At 49.5% G+C, this 20,509-nt stretch overlaps 3 protein-coding genes across 3 annotated transcripts, besides 1 other annotated feature; 2 read left to right on the top strand and 1 right to left on the bottom strand.

Moving 5' to 3' along the window:
- Nucleotides 1–9,550: 9,550 nt before the first annotated feature.
- On the top strand, nt 9,551–12,123 carry FPSE_01136 (uncharacterized protein; the record flags this gene model as incomplete). Its single annotated transcript, XM_009254256.1, has 3 exons — nt 9,551–9,564; nt 9,664–9,813; nt 9,918–12,123. 3 exons carry the CDS (start codon nt 9,551–9,553, stop codon nt 12,121–12,123), a joined length of 2,370 nt encoding a protein of 789 aa, XP_009252531.1.
- Nucleotides 12,124–14,034: 1,911 nt separating this feature from the next.
- Nucleotides 14,035–14,073: a microsatellite.
- Nucleotides 14,074–17,008: 2,935 nt separating this feature from the next.
- On the bottom strand, nt 17,009–17,362 carry FPSE_01137 (uncharacterized protein; the record flags this gene model as incomplete). Its single annotated transcript, XM_009254257.1, has 1 exon — nt 17,009–17,362. The coding sequence occupies one exon, from the start codon at nt 17,360–17,362 to the stop codon at nt 17,009–17,011; it is 354 nt and encodes a 117-aa protein (XP_009252532.1).
- Nucleotides 17,363–17,932: 570 nt separating this feature from the next.
- Nucleotides 17,933–19,792, top strand: FPSE_01138 (uncharacterized protein; the record flags this gene model as incomplete). The annotated part of the gene is made up of 3 exons (XM_009254258.1): nt 17,933–18,035; nt 18,108–18,155; nt 18,216–19,792. 3 exons carry the CDS (start codon nt 17,933–17,935, stop codon nt 19,790–19,792), a joined length of 1,728 nt encoding a protein of 575 aa, XP_009252533.1.
- Between the last annotated feature and the right edge of the window lie 717 nt (nt 19,793–20,509).

The following is a 20,509-nucleotide window of genomic DNA, read 5'->3' as shown; positions in this document are numbered from 1 at the left end:
ACGGTTGGTTTTTATTTTCTATCTCTAAAGATAGTGGAGTTTAAAAGAATTCAAGTAACACGATTCAAACCGATCGGGATGGAAATCGAGACTCTAACCACCCAGTTTAACGTGACTTAGCATGCTATAAGTGAGACACATGAGTATTTGTTTTGATACCCATCCATATGTATCATGATATAAGTTATTATTGACACTAGAGCCCCAGTATAGTCTCCTCGGTCGTATCACATATAGGGGCTGCCAAAGCACATTCACATTCTTCTTTTCCCCTTATACTGAAAGTATTCTTGCGTTCTTCGGCCGGTCATGTATTGACTCGTGCTCGCATTCACGGCCACTCTGCAATAATTTTGACAACCTGAACCACCAAGCCAGTATGCCCCAGGATAGGACCTAAGGAGTCTCATATGGCTGTAACGGGCCGAGTTTGCTGACTGAACCTCGCATAATCCGTATAGGACTCGGGTCGTCATCAACGAGTAGCAATATCATCGCCCGAGTGTGTCTCCAGGCTTGTGGTCAAGTTCCCCGAGTCCACGAAAGCTGTTGAGGCAAGGGTTAACCGTTCAGCTGAGTCCAAGCGTTGCCACTCAGGCCACGGAATACTACCACGATGGTTGACCATACTGTAACAAGAATAGAAAGGGTTGCAATAACATCATGATGTTGGTTGCGATTAAGCTGTCGTGATATAATGTTACCCTGGACTTAGTGATTCTCATATCAGTGACCGGTCCAGGATTCCGCTGACCGCATGCCAAGTCCGATAAGCAATATGGTCATTGCGTGTAAGGGGTCCCATCGACGTCGCTCTGCAGTAGGCGATATTTTTGGAAGCTCAGGGGCGTTCGGATATGATCCCTGTATGGGTTCAATATTACCATAGGCTTGTCTTAACAACTACCCTACACTGAAGCGACTTGAACTGAGAATTGGCTAAACAATGGATATTCAAGACGTTGAGTGAAGTCGCCTGGCCTATAGTGATTTGCAAATTCAGGGGAAACGTTGCATCGCTGGGTTTGTTCAGGTAAAGCTTGGATAGTTCGGTTTATTAAACGATTGGTCTAACAATCGACTACTGTGATAGAGTTGTTGAGATGAGCCTCAATTCGCATCATCTCGCATTATCATTTACCATATCTCTTTATTGCATTATCATGTTGGACAATGTAGTATTTCTTCAGTATATACAAGCTAAAGTTCTTCCTATGAGCCAAGTATACATTGCGAGGACTGTTTGTCACCTTGATATCTTGCTGCAGTAGGTTCTCCGAGCTGTTGGATTTCTCTACATCACCAATGATGAACAGGCATCCTTGCCACTCAAGCTTAAGAACTTAACTTATCCATCGGGCCCTATTGGAAGTGGCCCGAGATATCGTCCACGCGTTCACCGTGATGCGTTGTAATTATCCAAGCCAATGATTCACTTGGGTCATGATGTTCGTTGCTGCCAAAAATTGTTACTCGCGTCACTCATCATCATCACAGATGACATGGATGAACGAGTTAGTTCCTGTACATACGTGAATCATTTCCAACAGAAGGAATTGAACGGAGATCATCGTATGATGACGATAAATTGGCATTTGTGTTAACGTCGGTCTGCATTGCTGCAACCAACCATGACCACAATGTCAATCGCGACCCTGAAAATTCAATTCCATGTGTACATCCACCGAGATCGTCGCTGCGGACATGAAAATAGCATATCCAAAAATAGTGATCCAAATCTGGGATGCTGTGTTTTTTTGCCATCTTCGCCTATCACCACCACCAACGTGCCATCAGCCCGTCGGCGCTGAGACTGTACAAGCAATGATCATCCCGCTTCACCACCCGACTTACACAGTCGCAACTAGGGAGACCAATCCAGGCACAGAAAACGTAGAGAGGGGCAGACCTCCCCCAAAAGCGTTTTTGGATGACAGATGCACATGGGTGGACGTGCGATGATGTAGTGATCAACCTGATTGTGTCCGCCTTTGGTTTGGCAGTTCCCAACCAAACTTCAAGCCCTGCAGCACCGAATGCTTCTAGAAGGGGACCCTGATTCATGATACTGGAAAAACTCGAGTTTCTCTCTCTCCTAATCTGAATTTGGAATCCATAAACAAACCGCTCCTTTGTAACGTATGCTGGTAGGGGCAGATCCGAGGAGGGTGATCCCGAAGATGAAGTTGAATTGCCGATGATAAGACTATTCTTGACTCATCTGTGTAAAATGGTTCGGAAAGAAGAGATACCAACCTGCCTCGCTTGTTGGAAATGACCACTGGTTAGGTGCCCACTGACCAGGTACTCACTGACCACTGTCAACTGCGACAGTCGTTGAAATGACTGTTATCGAACCAATAGCTGGGAAAGGTCATTTTGAACAGCAGCCAAAACAACAAAACAAACTGTAGGGCCCCGCCACGGAGTCAATCCTTCCAAGGCAGCACATACAGGTCTTTCAGATACTAAGTATCTCTTTGCCCTTTCGCGACAAGATCCGCGACAAGATGTATCTATATATGAGAGACGGAGTATCATCTCCTGAAATGCAGTTGCCGTTACGGCAACTTGAAGCCAAACCGCCCCTGACCGATCACGATACTGTTTCCAATCACATCAATCAATTCAAATATAAGGTTCGACTATCCTGAGTAATGGCTCGCTGATGGTGGAGAGATACCGCAGGGTTGCATACACAAACCCCGGCACGCGTAGTACAGAATTGTCCAAGGTAGGGCTCATTCCCAGATTGGGTATTACCGGAGAACACAGTACATAGGTAGTAAAGCCTGGCCGATGTTTGTGCGACAAGGACCAAAATAACTACGCCGCGGGTATGGGCCGAGTAATCGCGGTCATTGTGGTGATAATCCGGACCCTTGGCCATAATAAAGAACAATCATCTCTCGATAATAACTGCAAGGCGCTGGGAAAGTTCCACCAATTGGACAGGGGGTATGAAGAGAACTGTCGTGACAGGCAGGGTAACCAGTCCTCCCAACGTTGTATGTAGGTCAGCTGTGCGAAAGTGTAATTCAACAGAATGAATACAGCAGAACAGCAGAACAGCGGAATGACGTCAACGCCTCCAAAGCTCTGTTCGAGATATCCTTCATGCGAGGGCATTAATACCCAGATTCAGTCAATGTGCACCTCTAACCAACGTGTGACTGAATCAAGGGGGTGCCACGTTGACAGCACTAGCCCGATTGATTTTTTTATGCCCCCTCCCCATGCTTGCGATGTTTTCGGTTCTTCTTTTCGAGGTGGCCTGCGCAATCTCTGCCATTACCATACTCCATAAATTGTTCCAAGACTTTGATAGGTACTAGAGGTCCCTGAAAGGTTTCAGCCTCGTGGGTAGACTGACGTGGAAATATTTGAAAAGCAAAAATGACATCATGAGCCTGGTCGTTGGCGATGTGGCAGGTCCCATATTCTTGTGACGGGGGGCCCCTGGTCTATGCAGAGCATGAAGCGACTGATTTGGAGTCTTCTCCGTCCGACATAGCAATGTTTCGATGAGCGCTAATGTTCCGGAAGTCAATCGCACGTCTCGCTGCGAGATGCTGCCCTTGTATGGATAGCAGGCTCCAGCTTTCTTGAATCAATGAATAGTGTCGGCATTATCCGCACGGCACTTTCAGCGGCGTACTGCACACAATAGCATCCATTGAATCGAATGCAGCCATCGTACGCCGCCCACCTTGACTGCCTGCAGGTCATCGCCAGCCAGCTGTCATTTGTGGGGTAGGGTTTTGAGAAACGGCACTTGATGATATCGCTGCCCTTGTATGAGCTAGAGACTGAGATCGAGGCTCTTAATCAACAAAGTATATCTCGATTAAGGTATAGCCGACTTCGGATAAAGTGATGTCAGCCATGACAAAGGTTGAGAACCTTTCAAATGTTACATAGTACGGCACCTCCAATCTCACAAAAGTTGTTCGACGACAGCCCCTGGGATAAAGTCACCCTGCCCTGTAAGAAAGGGTGTGAGGGGGGAAGCGAGGGGAGAGCGTTACATGGTGCGCGCAACTCACCCGGAATTTGCATGGAGTTCACACCCAGATACCCGCATGGTAGATGACCGTCGTGAATCACCACCAGCCACACGACGCGATTCGTTACCGTACGATAGGGCACTGATGGCTGACTTGCCGATACCAAACACAGATTTCCAGGCAAGAAAAATTGAGAAAGCTGAGAAATGGGTGGAGTCTGCACAAAGGGTTCCGAACCATGGTACATAGTATTGTGCCCAAACGCAACTGCCGAGCGAGCGATCGCTTAGTGAATATACATAAGAGCAGCGCTCCAGGAATATTGTGTCACTGACGTAATGATTAGACGGCAACTTGCTGAACATTGTAATTCGGAAAACAGCTTCTCGGCCAAGACTGAAAAAGACAATCGATTCGCCCAAGTCGTGCCAAAACAACTGTAAAGCACAGACACTGATGAGTGCAAAGGACAACCAGCAGAGTACGGGGTACAGTACAATTGGCTCAATACCCATTTCAATCCACAAGCCTGGCAGCGGCACGGTCCTGCATCTGCTGGTGGCACACCCGCGACGGAACATGCAATTGTCGGAGCCATGCCGTGGGACTTGGCTGGGGTCAGGATGCTCTCCGAGATGGCTCCAGATGGGACCTGGCAGGGTAGCCCTGGCGAAGGAAGAGCACCGTGGCTGCTTCTGGCAGAAGCTCTGTAGGAGCTACTCAATTGAGACATCTCTAGCTTCGGCCAAAAGAGCTTCAAACACACGGTACCAATCAATTGGGGAACACGGAATCTGGCCATTGTATGCTGTTGGCGCATCGACGTTGGAGGTTACAATTGAAGTAAAGGGTAAACTGCTTCGAACTTTTAGACGCATGAATCTGTGAGAACAGGAAACAACATACCGCATGTTTTCTACCATTTAAAATCCAACAGCTGACGGCTATACGGATATGGCCCGTCATTATGCAGATTCCTTTTCCATATTATAGGTAGGTGCCTTAGAACCAACGCATATGACCTTCATCTCGGGGCTCAGCGAAGAAGGAAATCGGTGCGCGAAGACTATTCTTTCAACGCCTTAATCGCTGTCGGTCGATTCGAAATTGTTTACCCATGGCTGCCAAGGGCCACCTGATCGTCTTGGTGTTTGGTACGTGTAAGCCATCGTTGCTAGTTACTTATACCGCTTGTGATATAGGGAGAGGAGGGTCTTGACTTTCCGCATCAAGGAAACTTAGGCAAATATGATAATGGCAAAAGTCCCGCATAGGAGAGAGAAAAGAATTGCTGGAAGTAAACATACACATTACGGCAAAGGTCGACAATTCTAGAGAAGATGCTTCTTGTTTCTCATTTCTCGGCAGGAGGTTAGAACAACGCTCCAATAATTTTTAGTAAGGTGCCCTTACATGAAGGGGCGACAGCCCACGCGTCAAGCCACACGGCCAACGCCACAATTGCGACTTGGCGTCGCATATCGTGCTACCTGTGCCGCGGCAGACGCTTACAGGACAGGTAATGATCAACAAAATAAGAGTACAACACCATAGATCGGCTTACAATTGGAGGAGATGCTGTTGATAGAATCGATCTAGGCTGTGGCGCGCGGTGAGAAATCGCCTCCCATTGTGGCTGTGAAGCTGTAACAGAACCCCGAATATTGGATTGTTTGTTTGTATGTCAAGGATATGCGGGGGGGAACAACATCCAGAATCCTCACATGTAAAAGTATCCACGTGTCGACGCCCAATCTAGAGTATAAAATGAAGATCTTTTGATTGAACAGGCGGCAAACGGCTGCAGTACCAAGACCTGGGCTAGGCTAGACTAGGGGAGGGGAGGGCTTCGGAAACCGCTACAAACGCAGCATGGCTTTTGCAATTGGCATTCCCAACGTCCGGGCCAGGCTGAATCAGGACAAGTTGGTCAAGTGAAATGGTTCGATTGTGAGAGCTAGTTAACTTGTTCGATCCAAGCCGGAGAGGATGATAAGCTAGAAGAACCCCTCGGCGCCACGAAGACTACTCCGTAAGTAGGTACCGGTACACTTTTATGTAACCACCTAAGAAGGAAGGGTAGCACGCTGAACATATCGAGAATCTGGAAGGGTTCAACACAGCCACACGGGAAGAAGAGCAGGTTGCTTCCAGCCTCAGAGCTATCATCGATAGACGACTACACGTAGTACTGCAAATATCTAGGCCATCACAGCCTAAGCCAACGACATGCCCCAACACTGTACAGCAGACCACAGCACAAGAAACTGCAAGCTGATTTGAACAAGGTAATCTCGCCATACATAGAGGCCATGGGATGCCCTGGTCAGGTGGCTGACCTCAAAAGGGAAGGCTCTCTAAGCAGAGGTCATGGTCGGGCCGTGGATGTGATGCAGATGAAAGGAACGGATAGGAACCCATCCGTCATGCCGCCAGACCAGGTAGACCTCCCCATGCCCTGTCCAGAATCCTACCGTGGCCAAGTAGGGCTCTTCACACACATCCATAAGTACGGATTCAGTTGCAGTGCTTTCCTAAAGAAACAGTCTTCAACCAATAACGGACTGAAAAGATATAGGCAGCAGGGGGTATAAGGAAGCACAACACCATGCATATTACGGCGCGAAACGGGAGATGAGGTATGGCATAGCATAACATAACTTAACACTGGATCGCATCGGTTGCGCGCCGTGTTAAGATTTCCGTCCATCCCAAGTACAGTATGCGGATCATTAGCGGCAGCTATGCATGGAGTACTGTGCAGTACTATGTGTCAACCGTAGGAAGAATCTACTAAGAGGAAAAGATAGGGATTTCTTTTTGACAGCCGGTAATTAGATACTACACGACTCTCTCTGTGGTTTGCCGGTCGAGATTGCCATGAGCGCAAGTACCAGTGTTGCGCGGCGTTTGGGGAGAAACGAAGAGGAATAGCGAGAAGGGAAGGGGAAAAAAAAAAGTCTCAAACAATGGCTCATTTTCCATGCCCCAGGCATCTGGCGATTCCACTGTCGATGAGGGGTGATTTTGGTGTGGGCAGCCGATGGTCGACAACGTCTTCTTGGGATAGGATCCGATGACAGAGGAAAGTTCCGATCCAGCTAGCGCTCGACTGTGGGCTTGGGACCTCCACATCCCACGACTCTGGCGTTCCTGCGTAAGGGTTACCGCTGTTGTATCCGAAGCGCTAGGACCACTGCCTTTTATTTTGGTAGATATGGAGTGGAGAGTCTGGTCTGTTCTGTGAGTTCTGTAATGCCCGGGCGGGCCCCCGCCTGGACGGAGTTTTGGGTGCTGTTGGGCCTCTACAGAAATTGGATCCCTGGGGAAAACAACGGGATGGAAATGGGATAATGCTGGGGGCACCAGTTTACTGACTGCAGGCAATCGAGCCTCACCCCTCACTTCTATAGGAAGCAGTTTCCCTCCGTTAAAGCAACTCTCAAACACCCGTTCTAATGCACTTCTATGGATTCTCAAAGACCTGAAGGAACTAACACGACTCTCAAAAGGTCCACAACTGACACAGAACTGCCATGGCGTCACTGTCTGTGGTATCTCCCATCTCCCTTGCCGGCTCGCTCAATTTCTTAATGTAACTATCCTGTCACAAGCCTCACAAGCCACATGCCTCTTTGGTTCCACCAAAGAAGACCATCCATAGGTCCATCCGGATGGGGCGTCGCCATGACTGCCCGAGACGAATGAACGGCTCCATACGTTCCTGTCTTCCTTCCCGTTCCACCCATCGACGGTTGTCTCCCACTAATATTTTTCTTCTAATAACGAACAAGCCACTTCTTCTTCATTCTGTCCCCTCCTCTGCTCCTATCCCCACCTGACGGACTGTCCTGCACATACATGTACGTACAGAGTACAGTACAGTATGCAGCAAAATACAAGGGTTTTGGTTGCCCGCCGACCCTTGTTCGACCCTAGCGGATGAGAAGGCTTCTGGGATCAGGGCCCCCCTTGCTCGGCTGGTCCATTGCTTTGACCCCACAGGCTCCTGGGAATCGATGGGCATGCTGGTACGAGTGTATGTCCTTCTGACTCTACCTGCAGTACGCAGGTGCATAGATGAGCAACACAACAATCGTCAAGCATGATGATCGAGTCTCTTCAGCATCGGGAGTGGCAGACATAGGTAGTCTGATTAGGCCACGACGTCGAAGGCACGTATACCTCAGCAGTTCAGCTCAGGCCACCCGGAGGTTTGATCAATACCACTACGACTGAAGATAAGTACACACAGCACAGTATGCAGGGCAACAGACAGCCACAAACGCAACGGGAACAACAACGACATTTCCCACAGCACAATATCCGTATTCACCTTGCCCATCTCTTTCTTTCTTTATTTTAGGCGGCATCCCGGCACTACGGACAAGCCATCTTCGGTCGCCCCCCAAATTCTCATCCACTCTCCTCACACACTGGAACTGCTTGGCCCGACGTTATTTCTACAGTTGTAAAACACACAATAACAACTATCCGCTAAGACGTCTCCGTTAGAGCCCAGATCACTAAACGTATTTCTTTCTTCCTAACACCATGCTACAATTTAGCTTTGCACGCCTCGCGCACTCAGAAACGACAGTTGAATAACAACAGCGCAGCGCATACTGTATCCACACATAGAGTGGACGTTTAGGATGACTTTTGCTGTTCAGCTTGGTTAAAACAGATATCGCGGCATCACTCGAGATCACGGCGTTATGTCGCATTTCGACACTCAGTCACTCCCCCCAAAAGACGTCCTAGCGTTTGACACAGCACAGGCACAAAACCGTGCGACACAAGTACACAAGGTACACTTTTCGCTGCTTACTGCGTGCACCCCTCCTCCGATTCCCGTCCAACTCATCCACTCGATCCACGACACCGCCTCGGCGCCCCAGCCCAGAGCTTGGGACGTGGGTACGAGGTACTTGGGGGCATCAAAGTCAGATCCTCCTCCTTCTCCGTCGAGTCTCTTCACCCTCCTCCTCCGACGGGACTGACGACAGGTCCCCACCACTCCTCCAATATACCCTTACCTTCTCTAGCTTACCCTTCCTGACCCTTCCTAATTACTACCTACACCACCCACTACAATATCCCACGACTTGACGCACCTCTCTACCTTTACTTCTACCTTCCTCTGTTCTACTTCATCCTCTACCTATACCCTTCGCGATAACCTGTCGCTCTCTGTCAACACTCGCTCACTACAGCTGGCTTGCCTCTTCCCTCTATCTTGCCGTTATAACGCGCCTAACGGTTACCGCGATTAACGCTATTCGCTCCCACCAGCGACACCAGCCATAGCCCACAAACCCACTCTTACAAGAACACCCTCGACATCTCGTCTCTGAAATCAACAAACAACATCAGCAACTGCTTCGCACAACCACTTCCGAACTTTGCGCACACGAACTCTGACCGTACACCTTCTATATCGCCGACCCTCCATATCGGAAGATATTGTTCTTTAAACTGCGCTGCGCCAACGACTGCTCGATCGTTGCTTTCTCGAGACGGCCTAAACCGCTCGTCTCGACATGTTTCAACAAAGGTATGTTATTTGGATCCTTCTAGCCTTGAGCGCTCGAAGCGTATCCAGAGAAATCGGGGAAAGATATGACACTTTTCAGTATGCTAATAATCTGTCCAGGACGAGCTCTCAAAAGCCGGGGGATGAGCTACTAGCAAACTTTCGCCAGCAGTTCCCCGACCTTGCTGCTGCCAGCACGTCGTCTACAGCGCCAGGTATTTCGCAAACTACCGGTGCCGAAAACGCTCCCGGCCTACCACTGCCTGAACGGTAAGTTCTTCTATTGCAACTATATAGCAGGGCGCTTTGCGCGCGCAGCTGGGTCGTTGACTCCAGGCGCAGACGAAAGTAACCTTACTAACTTGATCTTGCAGACATAATCTTAGTCAAGATGCATTCCGCGACCAAGATCCAACTCCAAGGGCCACCAACGATCCTTGGAGGTTTACCCCCTCTCTTCTAGATCCTAACTCCATATCTTTCGCCAGCTTTGCCAACGCCCCTCCTGGGTATTACACTCCCACCCCCGGAGGCAATAACACCCTGTTCCACCCTCAGGCTGGTGACTTGCACACGCCGACGATGGGTCTAGGCATGGGCTTGAACACACCTCTATCTATGCCTACATCAGGCGACTCTATGCACCCAGGCGCTGCTCAACCAGTTATGGACATGTCTGGCTTCCAGGCATTGCAGCCGCATCAATTCCACCACTTTAATCCCTTCATTCAAGCACCTCCGCCTCAGCCAACATTTGCACCATCGAGCTTTGTGCATCAAGATACAGGCTACGAGACCATGGACCAGGATGGGTCGCCGATGGACTCGGATCCTTCAGAAGAGCGCATGTCCTCCATTGGTGCCACCCTTCACAAAAACACACCCATGATGAGTCTGCAATCGCGGCAGTTCTCAAGTGGTCATATGTCTCATCCACTCCCTGCGTCGGCTGAGAAGTTTCGATTCCATTCAACTCTAAATGCCCCTACAGCCATGATCAAGCAAGCTGATGAAATTCCTGTCACTTATCTCAACAAGGGGCAGGCTTACTCGCTTTCTGTTGCTGACACCAATGCCACTATGCCTGTTGCGCCTGGTACCAAATACCGTACCTTTGTGCGCGTATCCTTCGAAGATGAGCAACAACGACAACGGCCAGGTGTCTGCTGGGGTCTTTGGAAGGAAGGCAGAGGCACCAATGAGGCCCACCAAAGAGGTGGAAAGCTCCAAGCGGTTGAATATGTGGAGGCAGGTCAGCCGGCCGAAGGTGATGACAAGAGAACTCGTGTGGAGCTAGAGTCTTCTTCCTTCGACGGGTTCTGCGTTACATGGACGCCTGGTATTAACGGTCCTCCCGAGGTCAACATCGCAGTTCGCTTCAACTTTCTCTCCACCGATTTCAGCCATTCAAAGGGTGTCAAGGGCATTCCCGTAAGGCTCTGCGCAAAGACTCATCCTATCCCTTGCGACCCCTCACAACCAGCCGCCGATGCCAACCCTGAAATCTGCTACTGCAAGGTCAAGCTTTTCCGCGACCACGGCGCTGAGAGAAAGCTTTCAAATGATGTAGCACATGTCAAAAAGTCTATCGATAAGCTTAAGCAGCAAATCGCTCAGGCTGAAAGTGGTTTGAAAGACTTTGGCAAGCGAAAACGATCCAGTGGCGCTGCGAAGATTGGAGAGCCGCAGCGACCCGGCAAAGTACAAAAGCACAAGCGAACATGGTCCATGTCTTCAGCTAGTTCTGCTGGAGGTGGCGCGAGAGTGACTATGGAGGAAGACTTACACTTCAAGCTTCAAACTCTGCAAGACATGTTTACCAGTACACGCCCTGTCAGTGTACTGTTCCTTAGGGGTGACGAGCCTGACGACCCTGACCTACACCCAGTATCCCTTCCTGGAGATATTTCACCCCTGACCAAGCCGGGAGAAGGTCCTAACTGGCAGGCCAGAAGCGGGCGAAGCTCTGCTGCAGGTTCTATGATATCCCCTTCGCCTAGCTCCTTGTCACTAGTATCGCAGGCGTCTGGTATTGGCGCAGGCAATCAATGGAAGAACTTCGACTCCGTGCCGGGCGGTGAAGTGTCACGCAAGGGCTCTGAGCAACCCACAAGGATCAACAAAGGCGACGATGATGGCAGCCTCAGTGGATGGATTGAGGCCCTTGGCGTCGACGCATCCTATCGACCACCCCAGGATCGCAACCCGAAACCCGTGGCATGTTTTTACATTCAACAGCGAAGCTCAAACGACTCCGGAAATTCTGGTTACCACCGTGCCATTTACATGATGCAGCGTACGCTTCAGGAGCTCAACGACCGAATTGCAGCCAAGTGGGGTATCGACTCTTCCCGAATCCTACGCACGATTCATTCTATTCAAAACGGCCTTGAGGTGGAGATGGATGACGATGTGGTTCAAGAGCTCAAGGAGGGCCAAGATATGACTCTTGAGATTCAAGAGGTCACCGGGCAATCTGCAGTCAAGAGGGAGTGGGAAATGGCCGTGGATCCTGTCGAAAACATCACGGAGCCCAACGACAAGTCACAAAGCGGTTTCGTCCTTCGCCTCACTTTCTAACCACTCTCTACATTCAGTTTCTTTATTATCCTTTTTTTCCTTGCCTATTCGCATCTCCGTTTCGGACTGCGTTTGACGATGGTTTGCAGCGACAAACAACACATGGGTCTAGACTAGGGTTTGTCTTCTTTTGTTTGGTTCTCTCGCCTGTCGCCAGGTTGAGCACACGATCGCATACATATACGGACAGGGATATTGGCTCTGGGGGCGTTGACGACTTGCTCCTCTTCTTCAAAAATGATACCACTGGTTTTTTTTCTCTTTATTCTTTTCGTCGACAATGCGGAAGAGCAGGTGATCGACGGCTCTGTTTTTTTGCTTTTCGACTTCTTCTCTTAATGCTGTTTGTCTTTATATCATATTGTACGAACGGGTGGTTTGTTGTATGCCGCAGGATCACGGCAACATGGGATGGCAAGAATTCTGGACCGCCCTCAATCTATCTCGACAAAGATCACACCGACCGCTATGCACTGGATTCGGATTGGTCGGATGTCCCTTGTAAAGATTCATCAGATGAGAGTGCACTCTTGGCGGCTACTGTGCAAGTGGGTCTGTTCTGGATACCCTTTTCCCACTTTCATTTCGCAAGCAGTATCCATTTGTGTAATGGCTTATTGAAGCTGTTGTTTCTTTATCCGCCTCGAACCGAAAGCAACAAAATATCACGCTACGATGCCATCCCAATCTCAATCACATTGAAATAACACCAAGAAACACACACGGATCGCATTCTCACACCAAGGGGGCCCAGCGAGTCCAACGCACATGGAACTAGGGACTCACGAAGTAATGCTAGTAGGATATGGGGGGAGAAGGGATGGGATAGGATATCGACCTTGTTCTTGAGAAACATCACGTACATATTATACCATATACAATACCCATACCTTTGAGACATGCTTTGGTCCTTGACCACCATCTGACGATGGTTCTCCATAGTCTCAAGCCGTCAGATGAACAACGCACAGTTCTACCAAGCGATGACAAATGCTCTCGAACCACTTTGTTCGTGGAATCTAGTGGGCGAGGTCTCAAGTGAAGGACCAGTTTGACACTCAACGGGCGCTATTAGTCGCTATCTAACGTAGGCTAGTTTCGCCGAAACCAAAGATGGCACCATCCGTGTCTCTTCACTAGGACTAACGGGCTGGTTGCGACGCCCTGGGAAACTGCATGCCAGCAACCCATGCTATTCAATGTATCGATAATTCGGTATAGACAAATTATGATAGGCCGGTCGCAGGCTATCGTTTCGTGGCTAGTGAACAACCAACACGAGCATCAAGGGTCGATAATTAAAGGGCTAAACCCCATATCCTAGCCAAGCCGGACTTTGTGGCCGGTGTTGATGAGTGGCTTACAAGCGCCAAGCGGGCATGAACGATTAGAAAGAAGAAGGTCAACAACCCCGAGAGATCTTTCGTCCTACGACAAGCTACATGCATATGGGCTGCACCAGAAACCTAGCACGATATGAGGCAGAAGTTTACTTCACTTTGCCAAGGGGGGCTCGAGCCGTATTCCGAGGAGATCACTGTGTCAGAACGAGGTTATTGGTTGATTGAAGAACATGCCAAGCCGAAGTCAAAGGAAACGAAGTGCCGAGCTTAGCCACCTGTGGCGAGGTGGTTTGCGTGTCCCCCGGACGATGTGGCTGTCCTGTGGGGTAGCATCAAGGACGGGAATCCATTTAACGTTGTGGCTCGTGAGCTCTTCAATTCAGCTCATCTCGATTAGGGAATACGCTTGAGGATATTGACGTGTTAGCGATGTTTCATGAATGAATGGCGCACAGGGCACCTTGGCCTTTGATTTGTTGCATCGAAATGTTTTAATCTGTGATGCGTTGTCTAGCGGACTCGCTTGAGAGAAATGCAGAGAGGCACCCCAGCCCAGTACCATGGCACGGCATCACATCGCATCGCATCGCATCGCATCGCATCGCATGAGAAAGGAAGCTCACTTCACCGAGTTCACACGTACGATCCAAACACATCATGTTTAACCGTTCTGCATCGGGTCGAATCTTTTGAAGCGCCTTCTGGTGCGTGGTTTCCTCATCCATGTCGTTATTGGCTTGGCGGAAGAGTCTGGATCATCCCATCGGCGATTGCAAAGACAAGGTAAGGTTGTGGCCTGCCTCGTTACCTTGCTGCCATTCAGTACAATGCTCTGCTCTGCTGTGCTGTACACACAGCATCTCGGTCGGCAACGTCTTTCCGTACCCCTTGGGCATGGGAGATTGTATAATCATGCAACCACCTGCTACATCGCTACCTTCATCTTTGGAATCCCATCCCACGTCACGATCATGCAAGTGGTGGTCACTAGCCACAATCGACCAGTTCGCGCCTCAGGGGAATTTTCATTCACTGTACTCTGTACCTCACTCACTCTTGTTCATCATCACAGCTCAACCCAGCTCAGCTCAGCAAGGGTCGATTTGCCCATCTGTCAACGGGCCGGATGAGACACCCATCCATCCACACTCACAATCTCGACCAGTGGTGGTGTGGCCTGTTAATCGCCACACGGCAATGAGCCACATGTAATATCATTTTTCAACCGCGTATGTGGCGATATGTCTTCATATCAATGAAACCCCATTTTTTGGCTGGCTCTTCTAATGTGCCAAATTATCTACAGCCGAGAATAGAAATACAGTATGGCACAGTATGTACCTGTGGCTTGTCAACTCTCAGAGGGGGCGTGTGATATTTGGAGGGGGATCGGCAAGCGTTGAGCCACAAGTCACTCTACATCACGAGCCATTTGTTCATAAACCATCGGGGTTCAGGCTAACTGCAACGGCGCTAGAAGATCTCGTGGTCCAGAGCTAAAAGTGACTTTAGCGGCCCAGGCCACTTTAACCGTCTGCGACCGTTGGGCGGTGTCTTTTTGCGAGGAGAGGAAAGGAGAGGAGTACGATTGACATCGGTGAGAAGAACAAAATGACTGGACCGTTCACAGTCGAGCCTAGGGCAAGTGCCGTGCTGTAATATCGTTCAAACAATACTGTCACTGGCTTGGCCTCAATCACGGCCCCAAGGAGGAGGATGCTTCGTGAAGATTTACCTCGCAGGATCGATACAGGAACCCGCTTGTGCGCTGTGCATTGAGCATCCAATGACATCTATCAATCAGTTAGGCATGCTTCCTATTCTAGCAGGTTGAGGGCATTCAGCCACAGCATGGTTTCGTACAGTACTCAAGCTGCGTCCAAGAGATATGAGACTTCACTAGGGCTAAAGCTATTGCCCCTCGCTACTATATGGCTCGCTACCCTTGAACCATCATGACGCAAAGCGAACGCCATTCATGATGTGCGGTGCGGTTCCGGCTGTACACTCTGTCCTAGGTGCGGGGTCCCTCGGCGTGGGAATATCGAGTGTCAAATTCTTAAAAAAGGTCTGTCGGGGACTCGGGGTCGAGTCGAGAAAGAGTGATCTACGGTCTAGATCCGAGCGAGCGACTGCCGATCTCTGTCGAGGCCTGAAGCTGCATGGCATGCTCTGAGAGGGACAAATGATAGCAGTCCTCCTGGTAAATTCCGACAAGTGGCCGAAGATGATGTTTAAGCCATTACGAATATTCTCCCTTTGGAAACACACAAGAGGCCTCCCGTTCAGCCTGGATTCCACCGTCTATCTTGTTACTTCGGGCGTTGTCTCGTCACATACGTGTGTATGCGTATGTGCGTGCAGTGAGTGTATGGAGCAGAGCTCAACTCAATCTAAACTCTCAGCATACACCACAAGGTCAATCGAATCTCGGCCTTAGCCGCTACTACCGACATCCCAGGAACTTCCCAACCCTCGGTCGGCAAACTTCTTTTGTATCTAGTTGGGTTCCATCGTGCCTGCGGTTGATATAGCAAGGCCCTATGATCCCTGGATGCGTTCGATCGATCGATAGTATGTACCAGATCCCGATGATCATGAGAAATACCGATGGCTAGTACATGGTAATTTAAAAAATTGCATACGCGTGTCCCAACCGTGGGCCTTTTTTCTTCTCCGTTCGGGGCTTGATATGCAGCCCTGCGCTCTTTGTTTGAAACTTCGTCTTTTGTCCTGAGTCATAAGGGCTGGGCAAAAGACGGTAAATGCCCAACGAAAATTCATGCCTCTTGGGGCGAGCGACGCTACGATAATCATGCCCGCACCCCTTCTTGTCTCAACTTGACCCATCATCACCTGGCTGCTGGTGAGGCCCATCATCTTCAAGGTAAGAAACAACTGGTGAAAAAAAAAAAAACATAGAATATTCAACCCCACAAACACGGGCCGCACATGCATCTATCTGCCCGCTGCATATGTGACACATGATGGGACGAGTGAAGGACCGATACGGGATATCGTTCACCAACGTCGTAATGTTACAATGCCATCTCATCAAGTCGACCAATGATTTGGTCAGCCATCTTTTTATGCAACTTATTTACTTTTCGTAAAATGATGATTGATCAAAGACGGATCTTGGTTGTATTTGAGTCTATACATCTTGGGCTCATTGTTTCTATCATGAGGTTATATTGGCTTCTTGTGCGAGAGACCTGATTGACCGAAAAGGATAGACAGTATTTTCATCAACACGTTCTTCATAACGAGTTTGCTAGGTAAGACCACCATGTTATAACAAGCGAAAAGCATAGGTTACTCAAGTTTTAGCGTAATCTGGACTTCCACCACGATGGATTCCTCGGCCATTGAGCTGAAGACTTATCTAGGCATTCAATTTCCCAATATAGATACTATTGATGAATCCCATCCCCATGCTCTCTCAGCTCCGTATGAACTTTAGTTGCCATGCTAACCAATAGGAAGCTGATGTGCCCTTGCAAACTCGTAGCATTATACGCATTTCCAGCTAGGTATCATAGCTAATCTTCAGCAGCCTTGTCTAGTGTTTCGCGGATAGTTCTTGCATAGTCCTCTCCATCTCCTTTGATCCCACCAAGCACAACTGTCTTGTCGCGTGACTTCATGCCGTGCGTCAACTGCAGGCTGGATCTAGGCACGCCCAAGATACCGCTGAGGACCTGAACAACAGCCTTGTTGGCCTCACCCTCTCTCGCCTGAGCGGAAACGCACAATTCAATAGCATCTTCTGTCACTGCTATGACACCCTCGCGATTCTTGCTGGCTCCCGGTTTCACGCGAAGTTGAAGATGCAGAGAGCCCAGAGGGGACTTTTTGGAGCCGGTGACGAAGCGGATGGCGCTAGACGACGCCATTCTAAAAGGTACAGAGAATGCAATGGTATGCTGAGTATGATAGGTATGCAGTCAAGTGTGAGGGGTAGGTTCACATTGGAGCTGAATGAATGTTATGCTCGGATAGAAGGATGATGATGCTGCCACTCGACTCATTGAAATAGTTTGTTGAATGAAGGTTTTCTTGGCTACCAGTACATCCATCCAATCCATCCATTGGACTCGCCTCTATCCCGCCCATTGATATTTTTGTAGCACTCTATTCCACTAGCACTGCCTGAGATGCGGCGTTTGTCGCCTGTAGAAGCGCTGAAGCCCCAAGTCTGGTCAGCTGTGGTACCCGTTAGAGTCGCAACTACAGCTCCAGCTGCAGTTACCCTACGCCGGCTCCCGCTCCCGCCCCACCGGCCCTTGACTCTACAGGGTCAACAAACTTGGACTTCAACTACATCATCGGATATCGACATTTCACAACCGCCAAAACTCAGTCGGCACCGATACCCAAAAGCCAGCTGCACGCTCACTGCTTGCCCTACCTCAAAAGCGGCAACCGTCTCAAGCTGCTATCGCAGATTCAGTCTCCCAAGCGCCATGGCCTCGGCCTTCAGCGCATACCATGGCCCTACTGCCGTCGCGTCGCAACACACTGTCACGGCTTTAGGGCGATGGTCTATTCTGAACCACTCTTTGCCAGGTTCGTGAGCTTTCTGTATTTTTATTTTATTGTAGTCTACTTGTGCCCGAAATTGCGACTAATCTGTAATAGCCGCCGATAAAATTCAAGCTCTTCACGTCTACGATTTCGACAACACATGTGAGTCTGCACTCGAACGAGCCGACAAACATTGCATCGCACGAATCTAACATGACACAGTATTCAAAACCCCCTTACCAAACCCCCAACTCTGGAACGGCCCCACGATCGGAACATTATCAAACCAGGAAACTTTTGTCAATGGCGGGTGGTGGCACGACAGTCGCATTCTCGCGGCGACCGGCCAAGGCATCGACGTTGAGGAGAAGCGCGCATGGGAAGGATGGTGGAACGAAACGATAGTTGATCTTGTCAGGCTAAGCATGCAACAGAAGGACGCTCTCTGCGTGCTGCTCACAGGTCGCTCTGAGAAAGGCTTCTCCGAGTTGATACAGAAAATGGTGAAAGCCAAGGGGCTGGAATTCGACATGATTGGCCTCAAACCCGCCGTCAGTCCTACGAACCAAAAGTTCAATAGCACCATGCACTTCAAGCAGCTCTTCCTTAGGGGGCTGATGGAAACGTACAAACAAGCAGACGAGATCCGGGTCTACGAGGACCGACCAAAGCACACCAAAGGCTTTCGCGACTTTTTTGCCGAGTTCAACCGTGAACAGAGCAGTGCACCAACAAGAGGGCCCATCACAGCCGAGGTCATTCAAGTGGCTGACTGCTCAACAACCCTGGACCCCGTAGCTGAGGTGGCCGAGATTCAGCACATGATCAACATTCACAACGAGCTGGTTTCCAAACAGTCTCCAAGACAGCGCCAGCACCGACTCAGGATTAAGAAGACTGTGTTTTTTACCGGCTACATGATTGGACCCGAGGATACCAAGAAACTCATCAAGCTCGCCCATATACCCCCCAATACGCCCCAGCATGAGCTCAAATACCATGGCAACAACATCCTCATCTGCCCCCGTCCGTGTCCTGCTAGTATCTTGGAGAAGGTCAGTGGAATGGGTAGCAAGATGCAGTGGGAAGTTGTTGGTACGTCTTGCTTCGACAACAGTATTTGGGCAGCACAGTTGCGACCTATCCCCCAGAATGCCAAGTACCATACCGACAACCCCAGTCCTTTGGTTGTTTTGGCATTGAGAAAGGGAGCTCGACCAATGGACGCAGGTAAAATACAGAACTGGCAGCCCATATCACCAGAGCAATCGTTTACCTTCGAAACCGTGGTCGGTGAGAAGGTCATTCTACGCATCGAACCAGAGGACCCGCGTGAGGACGCCTATGAGAGTCTGTTCGCTAATAAGACATCGAAGCGGAAGCACAACGGTGACGAGGATTGGAATCAGAGAAACACCAATAGCCACTACAGTGGGCGTAACGAGTCTCGCGGCTACCATTCAGGGGGTCGTGGAGGTCGGGGTCGTGGCCGTGGCCGTGGTAATGCCAGGGGCGGTCGTGGAGGCCGTGGTAGGGGCGGCGGCTACAACTACCGATCCCTCGACGATGTTGAGCCCAGGAACCAGCAGGGCGGCTACGGGCAACAGGTGGATTATGATGACTCCTACCCACCGCTCGGCAAGAGTAACAACAACCCTCCCGCATCAGCACCCAGCGGTCCCGCCCAAGGAAACTTTGGCGGTCGAAACCAGCCTCCCCGTGGCCCTGCAGGCGCACAAGGGCGACCTATGGGTGGACAGGCAGCTAACAACAGCTCAGATTTGCAGAATTACTATTAGAGATAGTTCACGGGCATTTTTGTATCTAGCTTACGATGGATGGCATGCACTTCTTAACATAATTGTACGAGGTCCTGGCTACTGGGTAGCAGAAAAGTTGACCTCCTAATCTAAGTCTTAGGGGACAGAAATAACTAGCCTAAAGGCTATAGCTATAGTAGCATAAGATAACCTACTGATTTCGTCTCTTATGTTCTCGGCGGTCAATTTTTCTAATACCCTGGGGCCTGGTAGAGTTGAGGACACTTGTGCTTGTGTAGTCTGCATGATTATAAAACTGAAGTATCCTATCCGGGATAGTATTCATATATATAATTCTTAAATGTCTCTGAATGTAACTTCTGATAATTGTTCGTGTAGATAGATATTGTTCTTTGAGGTTGTTAAGTTTGAGTCAGGGGGTTTTATAAAGGCCAATGTTACTTAAAAAAGCCAAACGACAAGGCTTACTTTTGGGTTAACCTTTTTCAACCCTGTGTGAAGATAGCCCAATAGTCGTATCTTGGATATCACCCGGTATACGATAGATGGCTTTAGAAGTTAGGCCCCAAAATCACTATACTGGCTTCTTATATCAATAATTCATATATGCGCTGCAGCTTACCGTAGTTTCAGTTAAGCATTCAGATTGTCTCATTATCTAGATAAAAGCTCGAGGCAATTGAATAGATGTTCTCTCTGATCATACGAAACTCAGCCTTCACCATCAGATCTGTT

Source organism: Fusarium pseudograminearum, chromosome 3 (assembly GCF_000303195.2).
Source record: "Fusarium pseudograminearum CS3096 chromosome 3, whole genome shotgun sequence".
NCBI classification, from domain to species: Eukaryota; Fungi; Ascomycota; class Sordariomycetes; order Hypocreales; family Nectriaceae; genus Fusarium; species Fusarium pseudograminearum.
Note: the sequence above shows the minus strand (reverse complement) of the source record. Positions and strands in the feature narration are given on the sequence as shown.